Source organism: Haliotis rubra, unplaced genomic scaffold, assembly GCF_003918875.1.
Source record: "Haliotis rubra isolate DU_JTF1 unplaced genomic scaffold, ASM391887v1 Scf1905, whole genome shotgun sequence".
Classification (NCBI taxonomy): Eukaryota; Metazoa; Mollusca; class Gastropoda; order Lepetellida; family Haliotidae; genus Haliotis; species Haliotis rubra.
In genome coordinates, this window is record NW_025765898.1 from 2501 (window position 1) to 27869 (window position 25369).

The 25369-nt window shown below is 43.3% G+C and overlaps 1 protein-coding gene across 1 annotated transcript; it reads left to right on the forward strand.

Annotated features, from left to right (window-relative positions):
• Nucleotides 1-3991: 3991 nt before the first annotated feature.
• Nucleotides 3992-24953, forward strand: LOC124274433 (beta-glucuronidase-like). The gene is made up of 12 exons (XM_046709798.1): nt 3992-4171; nt 8009-8185; nt 8349-8524; nt 9657-9799; nt 11309-11514; nt 12388-12532; nt 12976-13147; nt 14730-14879; nt 17249-17333; nt 21098-21274; nt 22856-22991; nt 24728-24953. The coding sequence occupies exons 1-12, from the start codon at nt 4007-4009 to the stop codon at nt 24877-24879; spliced, it is 1884 nt and encodes a 627-aa protein (XP_046565754.1). The 5' UTR covers nt 3992-4006; the 3' UTR covers nt 24880-24953.
• Nucleotides 24954-25369: the final 416 nt, after the last annotated feature.

Genomic DNA, 25369 nt, shown 5'->3' on the forward strand with positions numbered 1-25369 from the left:
ATCGTTCTGTCTCTCTTTTGTCCAGTCTCTCTCTCTCTCTATATATATATATATATATCTCTGTGTCTCTTCCCAGCTGACAATTTCACGTTGTCACAACGTTATGCTTTCGTTGTTACAACGTTATTCTATGGACATTTTACGTAGCCACAGGGAAAGGTTATTTGATGCTAGGGTATTTTACGTTGTCTTAACGTTCTATTTAACGTTAATAGTTGAATAGTTTTCCCAGTAGTGAACAGTACATTTTACTTCAGTGTTTATTCGTCAATTTGTGTGTTGTTTTGGTCGAGTGTTTTCTGGAGCTGTAGCTGAATAGCGAAGAAAGAATCTCAAAGCGAAATGTTCTACAGAAAACTCTATCGTGACAAGTTGTAAGTCACGCTGTTTTAACGTTGTAGGGAGCCTAAAGCATAACGTTTCCTCAACGTAAATTTGCAACGTTGTTATTACGTTGTGACATAACGGTATAATATGACGTAATACTAATGCTGTGACAATGTTGTGTCATGACGTTACCAGCCTACAACCTTCCCACAACGTTGTGAAAACATTGTGTGTTAGCTGGGTTGTCTGTGTGTTTATTACTCTCCTTATCTCTCTTTCCGTGTCTTCCTGTCTCTCATTTCGTTCTGTGGCTCAATCCCAACTCTCTCTTTCTTTCTCTGTGTGTCACTCTGCCCGTCTCTCGCTCTGCCTGTGCGTCACGCTCCATCTCTCTCCACCCTTCTCTCTTTGTCTCTCTGCCTGTCTGTCGCTCTCCTTGTCGTCTCTCGTGTCTCCGTCTCGATAGTAGCAGTTGAAAATACCCCAGGAGATGACACGTCCAGCTGTTATGTGTTGTACCAGACCCAGTGTACATTAAATGAAATATATTGCATCTTAACATCAGTACAGGATTCATGATACTACTGTTATGTCACCATGTTGACACCGTTGCAATATTGCACCCTTAACGCACTACAAAGCATCAACGACATAATCCAGATCACACATACATCTCGTTTTTATTCCTACAGTTTCAGAATGGCTCGCGCTCCCTCCGTCTGGATGCACTACAAAGATTCGTTCCCTGGCGACATCATCCGCAACGAGGTCTTTGTCCCGAAAGATGGCTTCGTACTAGATACATACTACTGCACGTTGAGCTGGAATGCCGGAATGGAGGGTGGAGGGTACTGTGGACTTCAGGATCACCCCAGGGGAAAAGCTTTCATCTACTCAATTTGGGACCCCAAGCAAACGAAGAACGTTCCCATCAAAGCAGCCTACAAGGGACTGTGGACTGAGACCGCCAACTTCGGTGGAGAGGGTACTGACTCAGATCCATGAACTTCTCCATCGGCTGGAAGCCGGATCAATGGTACACCTTGGTGTCAAGAGTTTGGGACGTCAATAATCATACCTTCTTTGGCTTCTGGATCCATGACCAAACAGGTCACCATTGGACCCACATGGTCACCATGGACTTCCCGGTCAAGCAGGTCAGGTTTAATTCAGACACCAGCCTTTTCTTAGAAGACTGGGCAGGACTGGTCAGAACGCACGAAAAGGTCACTACCGTCAGGGTTTCAAGAGGAAAGATGGCGGCAGCTGGTTTCCATTCACCAAGTCGACCTTCAGTGTCGTGGTGAGGCGTCTACTCACGACCACGCCAACAATTTTGACGCCGGGGTCGGGAAAGACTACTTACTACATGGCCAGCGGAGGCCACGTCCATACATCACCAGGGATTGAATTCACGCAAACTTGGAACTACCAAGCCACAATGCTTCTCCTTCCGACCCTCCCATCAGCTTCAGCATCACCAAGGCTAAGCCGGATCTTGTGGAGTGGCAGGTTCCAGCGTCGTCCACACCGCAGTTCCACTACAGCATCGTCCGGAACGGCACACAGATTGCTTCAGGGGCTGACACAGAGAGACGAAGCCACCAAATACACGGAGCTCGAGCTGGTGACACCCTGGAGGTCCATCTTGAGGACATCATGGGGAAGACAACTACCAAGTCTGTGAGGATCTCAGCCTAGACAGGGATCTGGTTCACTATGATGATGGCTACAGGAGGACATCGTCTGTTATGGTCTTGGCCCGTGAAGGAGAACTGCCTCACCCTGAGGACATGTAGGGAAGGACATCGACCAGGTATGTGAAGATCATGTCCTATACAACCTTCACATTGAGGACATCCCGGATTACATCTTGGAAGACTGTTAATGTGTCAAACAGTTTGCAATAACTACCAATTAAGTATTGTATCCGTATTTAACATAATATGTGTATGTAGCTTCAGTTATGCTTAAGGGTAGAAACTTAATATATTCCATATATATGAGCGTGCTATGATGTACCCGGAAAAACGATTCAGCACTCAGTAAATGTAGCATGTATTTTTCATTTACCTTTTGTTGAACACTACTATTCTAGAAATATATTGATATATTGGATGGATATATTTACATATTTGATGTATAACATATGATATATTTGAAATGAGTAATGGAAAAATTCAATAATGAAAATGATATATTATATATCAATCATAGTATCTTTTATTAAATGCACGCTAATTGAACTGATTGAATGCTATGTAAAAATGAGGTTAAATGATAAAGGAAATGTTTAGGGTGTCTGTTATTTTATCGAAAAAATAAAATCTACCAAAGTATGGAAGAAACAATTGTCTCTCACAAAAAATGTTGTAAGTCATTGTTTGAAAAGTAAACAGGTTCATTATTCTATTAAGATATGAGGTTTTGCATCTGTAGCAGAAAAGTATCAAGTTTCCATGGGAAATTCCAAACCCGGTTCTCCACAGAACAGGAAACAGTCAGTTACGGATGATTCATTTATATTTTGCGTACAGCTTTGCGGGATACAAAGACGAGGCCTCGTTTCTTAAAACCAATGTATTTGAACATTCAAAACATTTTCAACAATAATAGAAAAGTGTTTATGTTTCCACAAAATGCAACTGACATGTGCATTATTGTAAACAAGGAATATATACAAAATACAAGATAAGATGATACTTACCTTCACCATCATTAGGGTTACACAGTTACCATGACGGGATGATTCTATGGAAAACAATTACATTGTAATTAGTGTCTCCTGTCTCACTTTCGTCTTTGGATTCAGCGCCACACAGTAATCTCCCTAAAGACATCATCCATATGTGTTCATCAACTGTTAGTACTAGCTTTCCTACATAAACTTTACATGTTTATACATAGTGTTCAGGATATGTTTGTTATTTGCAATCAAAACTGTGCCTTATCCCATGTGTACGAGTAATCATTATGTATAATTACGTTCTTAATAAAAAAAAATGGTTCATTTGTTGAAATGTGTTTCTTTTCTGTAAAATATATAAGCGTGAGTGAGTTTAGTTTTACGATGACCACTACAACAACTATCACTATCATCAGCATCACCGCAACCACTACCACCACCAACACCACTTGTAAACTACTACTACTACTACTACTACTACTACTACTACTACTACTTGGAGGATAGGTAAACAAGAGAATAATGGGTGAATTTCTGGAGCCGTAGTATTGCTGGTATGTTGGTGAAAGCGGCGTAAATACATACTAACACACCAACAGTCACGCATAGAATATGTCAGTTCTTGTGGCCGCTTTTGGCAATATTCCAGCAATATCACGCCGTGGACACCAGAAATGGGCTTCACATATTGTATCCATTTGGGGATTCGAACCCGGGTCTTCGGCGTGACGAGCGGACGCTGTAACCATCAGGCTTTAAAGAACTGGAAGTTAGTGGACACTGGAGTAGCTTACTATGTTTGTCTATCTGAACACAAGTGAAAATAGGTTTAATATTTCAGCAATTACTACAGTCAGTCACATCTTATCTTATCTATCCACCTTAGCAGATTTCCAGTTAGCCTGGGCACCGTGGTATGGGATATCTAGCAAACAGTCACTCTGTACCCTCAGGTCGAGCTGATCCATGATGGTGGGGGTAGCGTTGTGCTTAATGGGATTTGTCCTCGGGGTGGCAGGTAAGGGGATGCTCTATCCCCGGGAGTCTGAGAGTAGAGATATGAAGAACCTGGACGGTATGTGGAACTTCCGCGCTGATTCGTCACCCTCCAGGAAACAAGGCTTTGACCAAAACTGGTTTAAGTCGCCATTGTCTCAGGTGAGTACTCGGGGGAAGTAGACGCTAGTGTGTACACAGAGTGAGTGAGTGAGTGAGTGAGTGAGTGAGTGAGTGAATGAGTGAGTGAGTGAGTGAGTGAGTGAGTGAGTGAGGTTTTAAGCTACTTTTAGCAAAATCCCAGCAATATCACGAAGGGGGACACCAGAAGTTGGCTTCACACATTGTACCCATGTGGGGAATCGAACCCAGGTCTTCGACGTGAAGAGCGAACGCTGTAACCACTAGTCTGTCTACCTTACCGCCCCCACAGTACTCACATGGCAAGTATATCGATTTGTATCGATTGAATGTTCCTGCAGTTTTGCAGTTTCAATGTTATCAACGTGCCAAATTTAGCCTGCTTTGTATCTCATTTAAATTAGAACTGAACCAGTCAATGTTAACACGCATGACAAGGACGTTTGAAGTACAAATGTCTCATCATTGTGGAAATTGCCGAAATAAGACAATTTCACTGGAAACAGTTTTCTTGAAACCCAGTCTGGCTGGCTCGATTGACACATGCCATCGTTGATCACTGAATTGGCTGGTACAGACTCAGTTATTTACAGACCGCCGCATTTAATTAATAGCTGAAATATTTTAAGTTGTTCACTGGTCTCGAGGGGGACACGGGCTGATGTACACTCGATGTTTGTCGTTTTCTGATTGGCTGAGCGCTCTTCTATTATTTTCAATGTACCCCGCTTACAAGCGAGTAACATTTTCTATGTACCCCGCCGGGAATGCTGAACTCATTTGGTACTTCTTAGTAGTAATTTTTTATGTCGAATAACATTGGATCACGTATGATGTACGGAAATTACCGATGTTTTGCGAATGCAAACGATGGAAGGGAGATAACTCTAAATTTGTTTTTTTGTCGTCTTGTCATCTGGTACTCCATACTATGATCCGATACCCGTGCTTCAAATAGTTTAAAATTACCATTGATGTGTTCGGTGAGATAAATACGTTGTTCACTGGTCTCTCGGGGCCCATGGGTTGATGTACCCTCGATGTTTCTTTATGTTCAACAAACATCGAGGGTACATTAGCCCATGTCCCCCCCGAGACCAGTGAACAACTTATAGTGTACCGTTAAACAAGAACAAACAAACCCCTGAGGGCTGAAATTCCGGTTTCACATGCTATTCGTAGATTTCATGAATGGATCATATTTTTATACATAATCAGTAGCTATCTATATATATCCTGGATTGATGATACAGACAGTGACTGATATTGATTGTGCATGTCAATCCTATTTTCTACATTATAAGTCTCAGAACATATTATGTTATGGTTCTGATAACAGGTTCTGATAAATTAGGTTGCTTAGTCAGGGATTCTACTTTCTCTTTTATACAATTTATAGTATCACAGTATGCTGTTTTGTTATTGGATAACAAAGGAAAACATTTGTTGTGAATGATAGCCTGTGTAGATTTTAATTTAAACCATAAAGATAATCACAAAAGCTTCATATATGTTCTTCACCCAATATACCGGTTCTCAGAGACAAATATTGCAATACGGATCGTTTGAAAAGCGTATTGAGATATACCGTTATATCGGTAATACCGGGATTGTTAAAAGGTGGGTGAGTGAATCGTATTTTACGCCACAATGAGCAATATACCAGTTACGCAGCCAGTCAATAATCGAATCTGGTTCAGCCACAACAGTGATCAATTGCATCAACAACGATCCGAGGTTTTTTTCGCCACTTGAAATAGAACCACGGAATATGGCTTTGGTTGATGACGATTAATGCTCATAAAATAAACACAAGTAATTCCAGTGATAAGGAATAATACTTAAAAAAATATTATATAAATTGCAAAGTGCGTTCTTCAAGTCTATAAACATCGTAACTGAGTTTTGATCACTTTACAACCCATGGAATCTGTTGCACTTAGCAGTGAACTAACAATATCGGTCACATTCAGGTCATCTCAAAAGAAAAGCATGGGTAGTGGAGACGTGTCCCAATTTGCCGCATTGTTGACTATTGGCGATAGAAGATACCGCGGACTCTAAAGCTCCGTCTTCTGTTCTTGGTAGTCTAGAAATTCATTCCTTATCGGATATATATTTTACCGCATCTTCTGTTTCTAACCATCACAAGAACGCGTTCTGGATTTTGGACTGGCTATGATCACGTGGTGAGGCTTTTGAATACAGAGGTCATTACATATGACTGATTAATGAGATGTTGTTTGTTTTTTAGTTTGAACTAAACTAAGAAATATTCCTGCTATATGGCGGCGGCCTGTAAATAATCGAGTTTGGACCAGACAATCCAGTTATCAACAGCATGATCATCGATCTACGCAGTAGGGATATGATGACGTGTGTCAACCAAATCAGCGATCCTGACCCCCCGATCCCATAAGTCGCCTCTTACGACAAACATGTGTTGCTGAAGACCAATTCTAACCCGGATGTTCAGGGGTTAATGAGATGTAACAATACCACAGACTCTTAACGCGAATATAAGGATAAGCCTCGTTACATGGCAAAAAGGAACTTTGCTCACACTTACTTGCTAGTGATGATGTTTGTGTGTGTGTGAGTGACCCTCTCACGCCCGACACGTACTGTCAAAAAGGCCACGATTATCTCTGCACAGATGGGTCCCTTGGATATGCCAGGACGCAATAATTATGAGTTCGAATCCCACTCTCTGCATATAATCCTAGGTTTGTCAGCACCCTGTCCATGCTTGTGTGTTTCTCAAAGCGTATACACATCTAGGATCTGCGTCAGTTTTGTTTTATCCCCCACATTAGACTGACACGTTCATGCAGCAATACAAACGGATACAATCAACATGGCTGGGAACTCAACTCCATCACACATACTATAGAATGACTGCTTTAAAGTACGTTTTTTTCTGTAGATTATAAGGACACCAACAATATGCCCAGAAAATAGGGTCCAAGGCAGTTATAACTAAGATAGTAATAGTTCAGTCTACAAAGACACAAAGACACAAAGAAAGACACACGCAGAAGTGGTCTTATAATAATTCATAAAAACACAGTAAATGTTTTACTGATACGGTAGTTCGCGTGCTAGTAAACACACATTACGGATTACGGTTTCATTTAGTTCGTGAGTGTGACGTTTCACTACAGATTATTGTACCGTTGTCAAGCAGGATTGTAACATGGAGAGGGGGTGGGGGGTGTATAAATATGTAACAAAGAAACAACATAATTAACATCCCACTCACGAAACAAAAGACGTTGTTGTCAATAAAGTTTGTTTCAATATTGTACCCCCAACTTCGAAAATGCCACCCAAAGACGTTCGTGTGTTCACTTTACTGAGACAGAGCATGTGACCTCCACGGTTATCCCCACGCTGCAAGATTCGGTAGTTCGTATGCACAGTTTCTTGAGAGAGAGCCTCTGACTCCGATGCCTGTCATTCCAGGGCTACTGGTGTGGTTGTTCCTGTACAATACATTTAAACATGGCCTGTGACCACCATTGCCTTCATCCTAGCCCTAGGATGTGGTAGTTCGTGTGTACACGTTACTGAGACATGTCACGCTACCCCTAACGTCATCCCCCAGCTGTAAGATCCGGTAGTTCCTTCTTCACCTTTATTTAGACAGGGCATGCGAACCCCATTGTCATCCCCCAGCTGTAAGATCCGGTAGTTCCTTGTTCACGTTTATTCAGACAGGGCATGCGAACCCCATTGTCATCCTCCAGCTGTAAAATCCGGTAGTTCCTTGTTCACCTTTATTCAGACAGGGAATGCGAACCCCATTGTCATCTCCCAGCTGTAAGATCCGGTAGTTCCCTGTTCACTTTTTTTTAGACAGGGCCTGTGATTCCGATGCCCGTGCCCTCCAGCTTCAACGACATCACCCAGGACAAGGCGCTGAGGGACTACGTCGGCTGGGTGTGGTATGACAGAGAGTTCTTCGTCTCCTCGGACTGGCTGAAACACAGGGTCGTCCTCAGATTTGACAGTGCCCATTACTACTCCATTGTAGTAAGTTGTCACGTTCACCTTGTATTGTCCGATCTATGTACTGGAAATAGAAGGCTATCCGGTCAAAATACATAATATATTATTGTCTAACTGTTCATATGGAGGGAGTTGTGCATATGGAGGGTGTATGGCAGGATACACCCTATTCTGTGTTTGTCCACAGTGGGTGAACTCGCAGGAGGTGATGCGGCACGACGGGGGACACCTGCCTTTCGAGGAGGAAATTAACTCCTATCTCACATTTGGCGGCAGTAACCGCGTGACGATCGCTGTCAACAACACCCTGACACCTCACACCCTACCTCCTGGATCCATCACATACAAGACGGACAGATCCAGGTAAACACTCCCAGTGTCGTTGGTGTGAATGGTTGAATGAATGGTTGAACGAGTGGTGGAATGATTGAGCATGTAAGTGGTTGAGTGATTGGTAAAAGAGTGGTTGAATGAATGACTATGCAAGTTGTTGAATGAGTGGTTGAAAGAGTGGTTGTATGAGTGGTAACAGAGTGGTGAAATGAATGGGTATGCAAGTGGTTGAAAGAGTGGTTGTATGAGTGGTAAAAGAGTGGTGGAATGAATGGGTATGCAAGTGGTTGAATGAGTGGTTGAAAGAGTGGTTGTATGAGTGGTAAAAGAGTGGTGGAATGAATGAGTATGCAAGTGGTTGAATGAGTGGTTGAAAGTGTGGTTGTATGAGTGGTAAAAGAGTGGTGGAATGAATGAGTATGCAAGTGGTTGAATGAGTGGTTGAAAGAGTGGTTGTATGAGTGGTGGAATGAATGGGTATGCAAGTGGTTGAATGAGTGGTTGAAAGAGTGGTTGTATGAGTGGTTGAAAGAGTGGTGGAATGAATGAGTATACAAGTGGTTGAATGAGTGGTTGAAAGAGTGGTTGTATGAGTGGTAAAAGAGTGGTGGAATGAATGAGTATGCAAGTGGTTGAATGAGTGGTTGAAAGAGTGGTTGTATGAGTGATAAAAGAGTGGTGGAATGAATGGGTATGCAAGTGGTTGAATGAGTGGTTGAAAGAGTGGTTGTATGAGTGGTAAAAGAGTGGTGGAATGAATGAGTATACAAGTGGTTGAATGATTGGTAAAAGAGTGGTTGAATGAATGAGTATGCAACGTGGTTGAATGAGTGGTTGAAAGAGTGGTTGAATGAGTGAGTGTGTTGGTGGTTGAGTGAGCAGTTGAGTGGTTGAATGAGTGAGTGAACGAGCTAGCAAGGCAATCATTCCAGATCTACTATGGTGTATATTTCCACCCGGATTGATGAATCAGCTATTAATATTCTCCAACGCTCTACTATCAATATTCTACTGTGCTATGCCGTGCCCATTTGTACGATACCATACTATACCATACCACACTGTACCATTTAAAATATATCATGTTCAAAATTATGAATTGAGCTACTTTGTTATTTAACAGCCCATGCTCAATTCACCACTTAATTGTTCACTGTTCCAGATATCCGGCCGGTTACTTTGTGCAGAATGTGCAGATGGACTTCTTCAACTATGGGGGGATACATCGTCATGTACGACTCTATACGACACCAAACACATACGTCGACGACGTCACCATCACCACGGATATCGCTGCAGGAAAAGGTGGCTGTAACATGTACATTCCAGGTCTTTAGTGTGTTTGCGCGAGGACTGATACATGCCTCGGATGGGTGCAACCTGTGGCACACTCTGGCGCAGCGATGACTTAGCATCACTGCCGCAGGTTAATTTGCATATCACGTGACCGGACTTTTCTCCTGCTTGTAAACAAACGCGCATATTCGTTAGTAAGAAGATACTGGCCCAACGCAAGCGATTCGGTGCGGTCTTCATAATGTTTTACATTGTTACATAAATAATCTTCTACAACTGCGACAGTAAGGTTTATCAAAGGGGCTGGATCGTTTGCTCTCGATGACAGCACGATGACAGCACGTGGAGCCGTACAACCCATGTAAACAAAGTATCGCTACGCATATCGAAATAGTGGTGCACGTTTTAGGATATTTTCTCAGTGAAACTAAACCATTCTACCAATGATGTTTAATTTGATGTGTAGACTCATCTAAAATAAAAGAGCTAAGATATATGTACGATATTTTGAATGGACTGCAAGATGTGACAAATCGTCACATTTTCTGGCCTGTGGCAGAGGTACTATGCTGGCTGGCCGCATGGAACTCTGGGTAGGAGAGTGCACCTGTGGGGCAAGACACGCTCACCTCGCGAATATGTATTCGATGGTGATTCTAAATCACATGTCCATAATAAAGTCAGAATTGTGCAGAAGGAATCGCTAAACTATGGAATCCGAGAAGGTACATTGTCGCTATGTCGCATTGTCGCCCTCTCAAAAACAAGTAAATTGAGGGAAAATAAACCAAAACGCAACACGCGACATCGCGACAACGCGACATTTTACCCATTTGTCGCATTGTCGCGATGTCGCGTGTCGCGTTTTGAATAATATTTTTCTTTTCCTCCAAAAGGCGACACGCGACATAGCGACAATTTTCAAGGTCAAAATATGTCACGTTGTCGCGCGTCGCCCTATCTAAGATGTGTAAAAAGAAGCCTCAAGAATCACTAAAACGCGACACGCGACATCGCGACAATGCGACAAATGGGCGAAATGTCGCGTTGTCGCGTGTCGCGTTTTGGTTAATTTTGCCTCATTTTGCTTGTATTTAAGAGGGCGACAACGCGACAACGCGACAATGTCCCTTCTAGGATTCCATACTAAACAGACATGATCTTTTTAACTGTGATCTGTGAATCGTTTATGTGTATATCGTTTATGTCACATTTAGAAATATTCTAAAAGTATTTACGATATAGGACAGCACAAACAAGCTTCATAAATTGAATTCAAGTGCAGAGTCGACCCACGCTTTGTCGTGGCAAGCGAACGTTTTTTTCCGCCGCTAGACCTTAGTTAATGGATACAGGGATCAAGTAATTGATGGTTTACAACCACGCCTTCAGCATAGATAATGGAAGAAGACGGGAATCTCATTTAAAAAAATTAACAAAATTTAACAAAAATTTAGTCAATGTAATCAGTTACACTCATCATAAACAACGTACAAGAAAACATATCTTGTTTCTCAGGCGTGGTCAACTACAAGGTTGAAAGTGGAGGCAGTCCCGGTGTCACCAGTGTCAACGTCGACGTCGTGGACAAAGCAGGGAATGTAGTGGGCAGCTCAGACCGCATGAGCGGAGTGATCACGGTTACAAATCCCAATCTGTGGTACCCATATACCATGACGTCCGGCACGCCTGCATATCTGTATTTATTTAAGGTGAGACTTCGAGTGAGTGAGATCATTGATACGAGAGATGGTCACAGTCTTTAGTAACCATTGCCCCAACCATTGCCAACATTTACCTAAACGTTCACGCTTGCATTTTCCTTTTCTCTCACCTTCACTCTGGACCTATCTGAAACCCATGGCCTTGCCAAAAAAGAATCTGTAAGTGCTACCCTCGTCCTTGCCGCGGCTCTTACTCAAACCCTGACCCACTGCTTTACGCTCTGTCTCCCACCCTACCTTTGTCATCTCCTTAACCCTAACCTGTTGTTTTCTCCCTTGTGCTAGCCCTGTCCTTCATCTAACTCTTATATAAATCTTTACCATTGCCCTTACCTAAATGCCAGCCGTATCCCTTATCATTAATCAACCTAGATCCTTACCAATGTCCTTATCATTTCCCTCACAATTGCCCTTATCCCTTCCCTAATTCTTACCATTGCCCGTGACCTTTTCTCTTTTTTCGCTCTGGCCCCGATATCTCGAAACAAACTTAAGTTTTTACTCAAATTTCAAACTGTGTTTGACAATTTTAAACAGTTGAATTTTTAACTCAACTGCATTTTTAAAATAAGAAAGCTCATACAACTTGAGTAATCTATCCACCAAACTCAAATTGTATACTATGTTTGAGTTTAATATTGATTGCACTTCATGCTGGAAAATGCGTTTCTCAAATTTGAGTAAAAACTCTAACTTAAGTCAAAAGTGAGACTTAAGTTTGCTTCGAGAAATCGAGGCCTGACCCCGGGCATACCTCATCTAATATAAAGCATTTTTTTCAAACATGGTTTTATCAAATGAANAAATGGTGGACTTCACTGTATTGAGTTATATTCGAATTCATGTTTTAATTCATGAGAAATATTGTTCCAGGTGAGCCTTGTGTCTGCGACTGGAACAGACGTCTATCGTCTACCTTTCGGTATCCGCACTGTCCATGTGACCGACTCCCAGATATTGGTCAACAGCAAACCCTTCTACTGCCAGGGCGTGGCCAAACACGAGGACTCCGACGTAAGTATAGCTCAGTCAACACGACACCGACAGTCGTAAAAGGCCACTAACAGGATCAGGTGGTCAGGCTCACTGACATGGTTGACACATGTCATCGTATCCCAATTGCGTAGAGCGATGCTCATACTGTTGATCACTAGACTGTCTGGGCCAAAGTCGATTATTTACATTCTGCCGATATAAAGATGAAATGTTGCTGAGTGCGGCGTTAAATAACAAAGGAACAAACTACTACTACCACTCCTACTGCAACAACAACAACAACTACTACTACTACTACTACTACTACTACTACTACTTCCACTACTACCACTTCTCTTACTACCACGACTACCACTACTTCTACTACTACCTCTGCTACTACTACGACTACTACTTCTATTACTACTACAACTACTACTACTGCCACTACTAATACTACTTCTATTTCTTCTTTATGTAGATAAGAGGAAAAGGCCTGGGACTATGCGCTGATCGCCAAGGACTTCAACCTGCTCAAATGGATGGGGGTCAACTGTTTCCGGACATCCCACTACCCGTACGCCGAGGAGATCATGGATCAGGCAGACCAGCAGGGCATCATGGTCATTGACGAGAGTCCGGGAGTCGGGATTGATGAGTAGGTCTTAATTAAATCAGATGTTCTCAATGTAAACCCAGTGGTGATAAAACAACTTCATTTTTTAACAAATGCTGCATTCGGCATAACACGTTCTTACTAAAGAACGAATAAACTTTCGATTTTTGAGTTGAGTCCCACCCGGGATTCGATCCCTCAGTACGTCCATTCAGTAACCGAAAGTACCCGTGCTTCTTTAATATGTATTTCGGGGCGGTGGGGTAGTCTAGTGGTTAAAGCGTTGGCCCGTCACGCCGAAGACCCGGGTTCGAATCCCCACATGGGTACAATGAGTGAAGCCCATTTCTGGTGTCCCCCGCCGTGATATTGCTGGAATATTGCTAAAAGCGGCGTAAAACCAAAACTCAGCCAGTCAGTAATATGTAATCCTTTAGTCTGTTAACAGCATTACTATGCTGAATGTGAGCAAACATATTTTAACCTATCATTTTATATAGAGCTAAGGTTGTATTTTTTAGCCACCTGTAAGTGGAAAGTATACTATCCCAAAATAGAAACGCATAGGTGTTTTGTATTTTTGAAAAATCTATTAATTACGTATTGTGTTCAAACAATCATCAACATATGCAACAAAAGTGTTGATAACATGATTTTACACAATTGAACAAGTAAAAAAATCGACTTTACCTAAAAATGTTGTTTTTGATGAGATTTCTTACAAGGATTAAAAGGCGTCGCCACAACGCAACAAAAATCATCGTCCAGTTGAAATTGTGCCGCAAAGAGCATGCACTGTCTGGCTATAAAAATCCAGATTACTTTCGGAAATCGGCATTTGTTTTGAAGGAGTTTCAAGGACAAATCACTACGTCACGTCTTTACGCTGAGACACGGAACATCGCCATTGAAAGAATGCACGCTGTTACCAATCTTCTGTTGCCAGGCGTCTGAATGTTAGTCTGAGCACGATATCACGGCTTGCAGCTCGTTACAACCAAACAGGTATAACAAATGACCGTCCCCTTAAAGGCAGACATCGAGTCTTCACTGCAGCCCAAGATCGGTACATCCGGGTACTACATTTGCGTGATCGTACTGCCACGGGTGAGAGCACAGCAGCCATTGTGGTGCCTGAACTTCGGAGGATATCCGGCCAAACTGTACGGAACAGGTTGAGAGAGATTGGACTGAGAGCCAGGAGACCCACCATCGCGCTCAACATCTCCGTTATCTAAAATTATCCAATTGGTTGTATGGACATTTCCTTCTTCTAAACTGTAAAGATGTAAAGATTCAAGTACAAAAGTACTAAAGTCTATTTGTGGACGAGTTATACATGTTAGAAAATACATCATTTTCGCTTCAGATTTCTGGCATATGCGTTTCTTTTTTGGATAGTATACATTGGCGTAAGCAGTCAAATTTCCATTGAATTATGTCAATATGTATTAGTTGAACCATGCAAGACTTTGCATGCATATGTTGATTGACTGTTGAATATTTAAATATTTGTTAAAATATATAAAGTAACTATAGAAGTCAAGGGAACACATCTGGGTGTAACCTGACGTATACTGTGTGTTTCCTGAGGTCGCGTTTGGCCAGTAATTGTGTGTTCCAGAAATGAAAACTTCAGCAACATTTCGTTGACGCATCACCTTGACGTGATGACCGAGCTGGTGCAGAGAGACAAAAACAGGCCCTCGGTGTTCATGTGGTCTGTCGCCAACGAGCCCAGGACTGACAAAGCTATATCGGAGGCATACTTCAAGTGAGATGAATGTATACTCTGTACTGTGTTAGCTAGTTATAGTCTGTTTGCAGTGAAAACGTACCGTTGAATTTCACTTGAAACAAAAAAGTAAATCAAATAAAGTAAAATTAAGATTGCGAATCCTCATAATTTTACCTTGCCAATTAAAAATATAAATTTCAGAATTTTATTCAAACCAACAATAGCGATTGAAACTATGATCGTTTGTTAAACAACTTTTATCCTAAGTTGAATAACATTCTGAGATTTAAATGTTCAATTGGCAAGGTAAAATCATGAGGATTCGTACTTCTAATTTCACTTTATTTGATTTACGTTTTTGTTTAAAGTGAAATTCATCGGTACGTTTTCACTGCAAACAGACTATAGTTAGTTTGACGTATAACGCCGCACTCAGCAAGTAAGCAATATATGACGGCGTTGGGTAAATAATGGCTTCTGGATCAGACAATCCAGTGATTGACATCATGATCACCAATCGACACAACTGGAGTATGAAGACATCATGAAAATATCAAGAAAATCGCTATTTCTTTGAAATGTGAATTCACTTCGGATCAGAACCTAAATATAAGGTGACCTCAATTACAACTCTACTGGGGCGATGGGGTAGCATTAAAATGTCCTTGTGTGTGTGTTAACATTAACTGGCTCTACTGGGACCATGGGGTAGCCGTAAAACGTCCTTGTGTGTGTGTTAACATTAACTGGCTCTACTGGGGCCATGGGGTAGCCTTAAAACGTCCTTGTGTGTGTGTTAACATTAACTGGCTCTACTGGGGCCACGGGGTAGCCTTAAAACGTCCGTGTGTGTGTGTTAACATTAACTGGATCTACTGGGGCGATGGGGTAGCCTTAAAACGTCCTTGTTTGTGTGTTAACAATAACTGGCTCTATTGGGGTGATGGGGTAGCATTAAAACGTCCTTGTGTGTGTGTTAACATTAACTGGCTCTACTGGGGCCATTGGGTAGCCTTAAAACGTCCTTGTGTGTTTGTTAACATTAACTGGCTCTACTGGGGCCATGGGGTCGCCTTAAAACGTCCTTGTGTGTGTGTTAACAATAACTGGATCTACTGGGGCGATTGGGTAGCATTAAAACGTCCTTGTGTGTGTGTTAACATTAACTGGCTCTACTGGGGCCATGGGGTAGCCTTAAAACGTCCTTGTGTGTGTGTTAACATTAACTGGCTCTACTGGGGCCATGGGGTCGCCTTAAATCGTCCTTGTGTGTGTGTTAACATTAACTGGCTCTACTGGGGCCATGGGGTAGCCTTAAAACGTCCTTGTGTGTGTGTTAACATTAACTGGCTCTACTGGGGCCATGGGGTAGCCTTAAAACGTCCTTGTGTGTGTGTTAACATTAACTGGCTCTACTGGGGCCATGGGGTAGCCTTAAAACGTCCTTGTTTGTGTGTTAACATTAACTGGCTCTATTGGGGTGATGGGGTAGCATTAAAACGTCCTTGTGTGTGTGTTAACATTAACTGGCTCTACTGGGGCCATTGGGTAGCCTTAAAACGTCCTTGTGTGTGTGTTAACATTAACTGGCTCTACTGGGGCCATGGGGTCGCCTTAAAACGTCCTTGTGTGTGTGTTAACAATAACTGGATCTACTGGGGCGATGGGGTAGCATTAAAACGTCCTTGTGTGTGTGTTAACATTAACTGGCTCTACTGGGGCCATGGGGTAGCCTTAAAACGTCCTTGTGTGTTTGTTAACATTAACTGGCTCTACTGGGGCCATGGGGTAGCCTTAAAACGTCCTTGTGTGTGTGTTAACATTAACTGGCTCTACTGGGGCCATGGGGTCGCCTTAAAACGTCCTTGTGTGTGTGTTAACATTAACTGGATCAGTTTTAATTGAAATGAGTTACAGAGCTGGCTAAATTTGTCACGCTGATAAGCTGTAAACTGCGAAACTGCAGTAACAGTGTATCGATACAAGTCGGTATAGTGCCATATGTGTACTGTACACATTGGGGCGGTAGGGCAGACTAGTGGTGGTTACAGCGTTCGATTCCCAACATGGGTACAATGTGTGAAGCCCATTTCTGGTGTCCCCCGCCGTGATGTTGCTGGAATATTGTAAAACTCAACTCACTCACTCACTCGCTCACCACATCTCTAATAGTGACGGTTGTAACTCCATGATCGTTATGTACGTGTGGGTCCAGAGCACTTGAATACCCATGAATTAATTTAGAAAGATTAAACGATGAAATGGGCGATCTTCTTCTTTGAAGACGTTAACCAAGTATCAGCGTAATGAACGTACGTGTGATCGTGCAGAAAGTGCTGAATGTTAGCTATGAATGTAAATCCAACATTACGTTTTTCTGTTTTAAATATTTGTTTTCTGGCTAGGTCAGTTATTGGTCACACGAGGAGCCTGGATGCCACACGACCGGTCACCTTTGTATCGAACCAAAGACATTCAAATGACAAAGCCGTAAGTTAAATTAAGTTGTATGATTATACTACTACCACTGCCACTGCTACTACTACTACTGCTGCTACTACTACCACTGCCACTGCCAATACTACTACTGCTACTACTACTACTACTACTAATGCTGCTGCTGCTACTACTGCTGCTGCTGTTGGGCACTGCTGCTACTACTACTACTGCTACTACTACTGCTGCTACTACTACTACTGCTGCTGCTGCTGCTACTACTGCTGTTTGGCACTGCTACTACTACTTCTACTGCTGCTGCTGCTGGTGCTGGGCACTGCTGCTGCTGCTACTACTACTGCTACTACTACTACTGCTGCTGCTGCTGGGCACCGCTACTACTGCTACTACTACTACTGCTGCTGCTACTACTACTCCTACTGCTGCTGCTGTTGGGCACCGCTGCTACTACTACTACTGCTGCTGCTACTGCTGGTGCTAGTGCTGGGCACTGCTGCTGCTACTACTACTACTGCTGCTGCTGCTGGGCAGTGCTGCTACTACTACTACTGCTGCTACTGCTGCTACTGCTACTACTACTACTACTATTACTACTACTACTACTACTACTGCTGCTGCTGTTGGGCACTGCTGCTACTACTACTACTACTACTGCTACTACTACTACTACTACTACTACTACTACTACTAATACTACTACTACTGCTGCTGCTACTACTACTACTACTGCTGTTACTGCTACTACTACTACTACTACTACTGCTGCTACTGCTACTACTATTACTACTACTACTGCTGCTTTTGGGCACTGCTGCTACCACTACTACTACTGCTGCTACCACTACCGCTGCTGTTGGGCATTGCTACACCGCTACTACCACTACTACTACCACTGCTGCTGTTGGGCCGCTGCCACTACTACTACTACTACTGCTGCTGCTGCTGTTAACACTGCCGCTACTACTACTGACCGTTGCCACTGCTAATACTACTACCACTACTACTACTACTACCACTACCACTACTTCTCCTGCTACTGTTGGTGCTAGTGCTGCAGCTACCGCTGCTACTACTTACCGACCGCTGCTGCTGCTGCTACTAATTACCACTGCCACTTGCCACTGCCACTACCACTACTACTATTACTCGCTGCTGGTGCTGGTGCTAAGCACTGCTGCTACCACTACTTACTACAACTACTACCGCTGCCACTGCCACCACTAATAACCACTACTCGCTGCCACCGATACCACCACACTACCGCTACCGCTGCTACTGCCACCTCTACCACTACTGCCAAGTTACCACCACTACACTACTACTCCACCACTACTACCACTACTCACTACCGCTCGTTACCGCTACTCACTACTACTACCACCACTGCTCGCCACCGCTTACCACCATTACCACTACCACCGTTGCTTCAAGCACTCGCTGCCACCATCACCACTACCACCGCCGCCACTTGCTACTACTACATTAACCACCACCGCTGCCACCTCGATACCACCACACCACCACCACCGCTGCCACCGCCACTTTCCACCACCACCACCGCCACCACCACCACTCACTCACCACCACCACCGCCGTTACCGCCACCACCACTACCACCGCTGCCACCACTGCCACCACCACTCACTACCATACCGTTGCTGCCACTGCTGGTGCTAGTGTTAAGACCGCTGCCGCAGCCACTACCACTACTACACTACTACCGCTGGCTGCTGCTGTTAAGCACCAATTGCTACTGCTACTACACTACTCACTACTACTATTACCGCTGCTGCCGCTGTTAAGAACCGCTGCCACTGCTGCTACACTACCACCACCACCACCGCTGCCACTGCTACCACTCACTACTACTACTACCACTACTACCGATGCCGCTACCACTACTACTACCACCGCTGCTACCGCTACTACCACTACTACCACCACTACCGCTGCCACTGTTACCACTATTATTAACCACCACCGCCTGCGGCTTGCCGTTTCTGTTAAGCACCGGTCGCCACTGCCACTACCACCACCACCACTCATCAGCCGCCACCGTTACTGCTGCTGTTAAGCATTGCCACCACCGTTACCACACTAGTACCGCCGCTGTTAACACCGCTGCCACCACTACCACTACCACCACCGTTGCCGCTGTTAAGACCGCTGCCACTACCACCACCGCTGCCACCGCTACACCACCACCACCGTTACCACCACCACCACCACCACCACCACCACTGCCGCTCGCTACTGCTGGTGCTAGTGCTGGTCACCGCCGCCGCAGCCACCACCACCACTACACCACCACTCACTACCACTACCGGCACCGCTGCTGTTAGCACCAGCTGCTTCCACCACCACTGCTGCCACTGCCACCACTATTACCACTACCACCACTATTACCGCCGCTGGAACTGGTGCTGCTAACCGCTGCCACCACCACCACTCACCACCGCTGCCACCGCCACCACCACCACCACCACCGCTGCCACCGATACCACTACCACCACCACCGCTGCCACTGCTACTACTACCACCGCCACTACCACCGCCACCGCTGCCACCACCACCACCACCACCACCGCTGCCACCGCCACCACCACCACCACCACCGCTGCCACTTTCCACTCACCACCACTGACCACCGCTGCCACTGCCACTCACTACCAGTACCACTACCACCAGTTGCTGGTGCCGCCGCTGGTGCCGCTGCTTACTACCGCTACTACTCACCACCACCACTACTACCACTACCACTGCTGCCACTGCTACTACTACCACTGCCACCACTACTACTACTACCACCACTACCACTACCACTGCCACCGCCGCTGCCACTGCTACTACTACTACTACCACTACTGCCGCCGCCACCGCTACCACATATTACTCACTACCACCGTACCGCTGCCGCTACTCTGTTAAGCACCGCTGCCACTGCCACCACCACTTCCACTACCACTACCACTACCGCTGCTGCTTTGGTCACCGCTACCACTACTACTCAATACTACCGCTGCCGCTACTGCTACTGTTGCTGCGCATTGCTAATACTATCACGCCGCTGCCACTACTACTACTGCTCGCTGCTGCTTTAAGGCACCGCTACTACTACTTCACTACTACTACTGCTGCTGCTGCTGCTGTTAAGCACCGCTGCCACTGCCACTACTCATCACTACCGCTGCTGCCATTGCTACCGCTGCTGTTAAGCACCGCTGCCACTACTACCAATTTCTACTACTGCTGCTGCTACTGCTGCTGTTGGGCATTGCTACTGCTGCTACTGCTACTACTACTACTACTACTACTACTGCTGCTGCTGCTGCTACTACTGTTGGGCACTGCTGCTACTACTACTACTACTACTGTTGCTGCTGCTACTGCTGTTGGGCACTGCTGCTACCGCTACTACTACTACTACTACTGCTGCTGCTGCTACTGCTGTTGGGCACTGCTACTACCGCTACTACTACTACTACTACTACTACTGCTGCTGCTGCTACTGCTGGGCACTGCTGCTACTACTACTGCTGCTGCTTGACACTGCTGCTACTACTACTACTACTACTGCTGCTGCTACTGCTGCTGGGCACTGCTACTACCGCTACTACTACTACTACTACTACTACTGCTGCTGCTGCTACTGCTGCTGGGCACTGCTGCTACTACTACTACTACTACTACTGCTGCTGCTACTACTGCTACTACTGCTGCTACTGCTGTTGGGCACTGTTGCTGCTACTACTAAGGCGTGTTTTTGACGTTATACCAACAACCTTTTCTACCTTTAGTTGCAGTTTGTGGACGTCATCTGTTACAATCGTTACTACGGCTGGTACAACGACATCGGCCACACAGAGGTGATACAGCTGCAGCTGGGGACCGACCTTGACGCCACCAGGGTCAAATACCGGAAGCCCATCATCATCACTGAATATGGGGCGGATACTATACCGGGGCTTCATCGGGTTGGTGTGACATTTTACTCTCGGACTGCGTACCAGTGTGAATCAGAATAGGAGCATGCATCTTTATGTATCAGTGTGTATCAGTATGCATCTTTATGTATCAGTGTGTATCAGTATGCATATTCAAGTACCAGTGTGTATCAGTATGCATCTTCATGTGTCAGTATGTATCCGTGTGTATCAGTATGCATCTTTGTGTATCAGTATGCATCTTCATGTGTCAGTATGTATCCGTGTGTATCAGTATGCATCTTTGTGTATCAGTATGCATCTTCCTGTATCAGTGTGTATCAGTATGCATGATTATGTATCAATATGCATCTTCATGTATCAGTATGCATGATTATGTATCAGAATGCATCTTCATGTAGCAGTATGCATCTTTATGTATCAGTATGCATGTTCATGTATCAGAATCCATCTTCATGTATCAGTATTTTTGCATGTTCATGTATGAGTGTGCATCTTCATGTATAAGTATGTATCAGTATGCATCTTCATGTATCAGTATGCATCTTCATGCATCAGTGTGTATCAGTGTGCATCTTCATGTATCAGTATGCATCTTCATGTATCAGTATGTATCAGTGTGCATCTTCATGTATCAGTATGAATCATCATGTATCAGTGTGCATCTTCATGTATGAGTGTATATCAGTATGCATCTTCATGTATCAGTGTGTATCAGTATGCATCTTCATGTATCAGTGTGTATCAGTATGAATGTTCATGCATCAGTGTGTATCAGTATGTATCTTCATGTATCAGTATGCATGTTCATGCATCAGTGTGTATTAGTATTCGTCTTCACATATCAGTGTGTATCAGTATGCATGTTCATGTATCAATATGCATGTTCATGCATCAGTGTGTATTAGTATTCGTCTTCACATATCAGTGTGTATCAGTATGCATGTTCATGTATCAATATGCATGTTCATGCATCAGTGTGTATCAGTATACATGTCCATGCATCAGTGTGTATCAGTATGCATCTTCATGTATCAGTATGCATGTTCATGTATCTATATGCATGTTCATGCATCAGTGTGTATCAGTATGCATGTCCATGTATCAGTGTGTATCAGTATGTTTCTTCATGTATCAGTGTGCATCTTCATGTATCATTGTGCATCTTCATGTATCAGTGTGTATCAGTATGTATCTTCATGTATCAGTATGCATCTTCATGTATCAGTATGCATCTTCATGTATGAGTGTGCATCTTCATGTATCAATATGTATCAGTATGTATCTTCATGTATCAGTATGCATCTTCATGTATCAGTGTGTATCTTCATGTATCAATATGTATCAGTATGTATCACTGTGTTAGGAAATGTATAGATAAGTAAATAAGTAAATGTATAACATGTATCAGTATGTGTGAATATGAGCACCTGTCAGTGTCCATCTTCATGAGTGAGTGTGTATGCACCAGTATGCGTCAGTATTAATGATTGTGTATAAGTACTTGCAAGTACGTTTTAGTCCGCATCAGCATGTATCTGTCTGTATCATTATATATACGTATGTATCGATCCACGAGGTAACCACGCTTATTGCATGTTTCCGTACTAGGATCCATCTTTTGTATTCACCGAAGAATACCAGGTGGAATTCCTGGAGGAATATCACAAACTCTTCGATGCCAAGATCGGCAAGTACCTGGTTGGTGAGATGGTGTGGAACTTCGCAGACTTCATGACAGTGCAAGGTAATAAATCATCACTGCACCAAACCTTCATCCACACAGATGTAATAGAGTAACAGAGTAAACATAGGCCACGAGTAACGAATGTTGCATATCCCGGAAGCAGGGAACCTTCTCTTATTGGTGTACTGCGACTCACTGAACAGAGTGAGTCAGAATGAACAGACTGGTGGATCATATGTTCGACTCTCAGATTCTTCGGTCTGTCGTCTCCATTTCCCACATTCGTGGGTTTCACCTACGTGACAGGTGTCTGTCATTACGGACCTACTCCAAACAAGATGAAACGGTGTGAAATGTTATTCAAACCTACACCTCACATAAATAAAGATTAATATTCTTTAGTAACCAAAAAGAACAATGTTTAGAACGCTTGAATGAATTACACTGCACATTGTATAAAGTTTAACTTTAATGTACAAACATGTTTGATGGTAACTAAAATAACACCCACCTCTCTCCTCCCCCCCAAAACAACCCCAAACAAACAAACAAAACAAAACAACAACAAATAACCCCCAAAAACCCAACCCCCAAAAAACAAACAAATAAAGCGAAAATGAAATTACCCCCCAAAAAAAACCCACAACAACAACAAAACAAAACAAAACAAAACAAAACAAATAAAAATAAATAAGAACCAAAAAAACACAGACCAAAACAAACACTAAACGCCAAAAGAAACGTTACCCTCCTTCCTTAATGACGGAGATACCTATCTTCCGCTGGCGTTGTGATGCGTGGACGTCCACTTCTTGGTCTGTATACGTGGATCCCAGTCTGTCTGAATCCCTGAATAAGTCTTATGACCGTGATACGGTGGCATCTGTAGGCGTTGGCAACAGCATTGTATGTCGACCCCATCTGCACCATCCCAATGGCTCTTTCTCTCTCTTCCGCTGTTAATCGTGGCATATTTCTCGTAATTGTGTATCAGATCTTGTCTTCCAGGCTCTCTTTATACCCTATAGAATCATTCTGCATGTGAAATGGATGTAAATACTGTTTGAATATTGCTGCGTTTGGGCGATTGATATTGCTATGTGTAAAATGGAAATGGAAAATGTTACTTTGCAAGCAAAAATGTTAACAAAGATAATTGTAGATGTTCCTAAACATTTCTTATCAAAGACACGTTTTACTTGTTTTCACTAATGCAAATCAGCAGAAAATGTTTTCAAAGACTGAAATCATAGCAATGATTATTTTATTACAGTTATTTCTTGTTTTAATAGTTGGAAAATGGTGACTTTGAATGGTTTATCTTTGTCCCAAAGAAGTATTTTATTTTATTTTGGACATCAAAATCACTATTATTGGTTTATTTCGGCATGGACGAATATAGGACAATTTAAATCTTCTGAAAAAGATACATTTCACCCAAATAGGAATGCATTTGAGAAAGTCTTTTTCGTGATATGCACAAAGCCGTGTTGTTAAGCTTTCTTGTAAACTAAAACCTTCTAAAATAACTTTGATAGGTTTTCAGTAATTCATAAAGGTAGGAGGGTAACGTTTCTTTTGGCGTCTAGTGTATTTGATGATTTGATCGTAGTTGTATCTTTACCATGGGTTTGCAGTATTTCGGCTACTGCTTTAATGCCTATAACGCTTTCATAATGTTTGTACGTATTGGTCATATCCAATTATCGAATGTATGCTTTCTTTTTGCCCGCAGCTCCTGATGCTCGTGGTCGTTCAATGCTAATACTGAGTGTTCATGTGTCACATTGTTTCAGGAGTCAGACGAGTGGTGGGTAACAAGAAAGGGCTGTTGACTAGGCAACGACAACCTAAACACGCAGCATTTACCCTGCGCAGCAGATATCTGACCATGATGAATAAAACCAGTCCCACGTCCTCCTCACCCCTTGTACCGATCGTCGGCTAATGACGACCGCGTTGTCATAGTAACACAGATGTAAACAAATTGTTGTAATAAAACATAATGTACACAACAGCTAAGACGGGGTGTTAACAAGTTAATGTCTCTTTTACTACATGTGGTTACTTTACATAAAGGTTTGTAATTAGTTTAATTGTGTAATTAATTTAATTTTTAATATATTTTTTTAGAGTCGAGAGTATAGAAATACGCAACAAAACCATTCTTGCATTCATTAGAACTTTGTACGAGTCCGACTATATCTTAAACATATGTTTATCATTATCAAAGAGTAATGACACCCGGTGTTCGCCGAAAGGTGGGCGTACCCTGACTCACGAGTGGACATTATCTATAACACGTGTTTGTTGTTTAACGCTGACCTAAGCAATAGTGCAGCTAAATGAAAGTGGTCTGTAAATAATGGAGGTTTTACAACCTGTGAAGATCGAGGTGAGGTGAGGTGAGGTGAAATTGGGTTAAACGTCGTGCTTGA

Bases quoted from the DNA above. Each gene is read 5' to 3' on its own strand.
- LOC124274433 (XM_046709798.1), top strand. From the start codon at position 4,007: ATGGGATTTGTCCTCGGGGTGGCAGGTAAGGGGATGCTCTATCCCCGG. The intron at 4,172-8,008 runs GTGAGTACTCGG...ACTTTTTTTTAG, and splicing joins TTAAGTCGCCATTGTCTCAG to ACAGGGCCTGTGATTCCGAT. The intron at 8,186-8,348 runs GTAAGTTGTCAC...GTTTGTCCACAG, and splicing joins CCCATTACTACTCCATTGTA to TGGGTGAACTCGCAGGAGGT.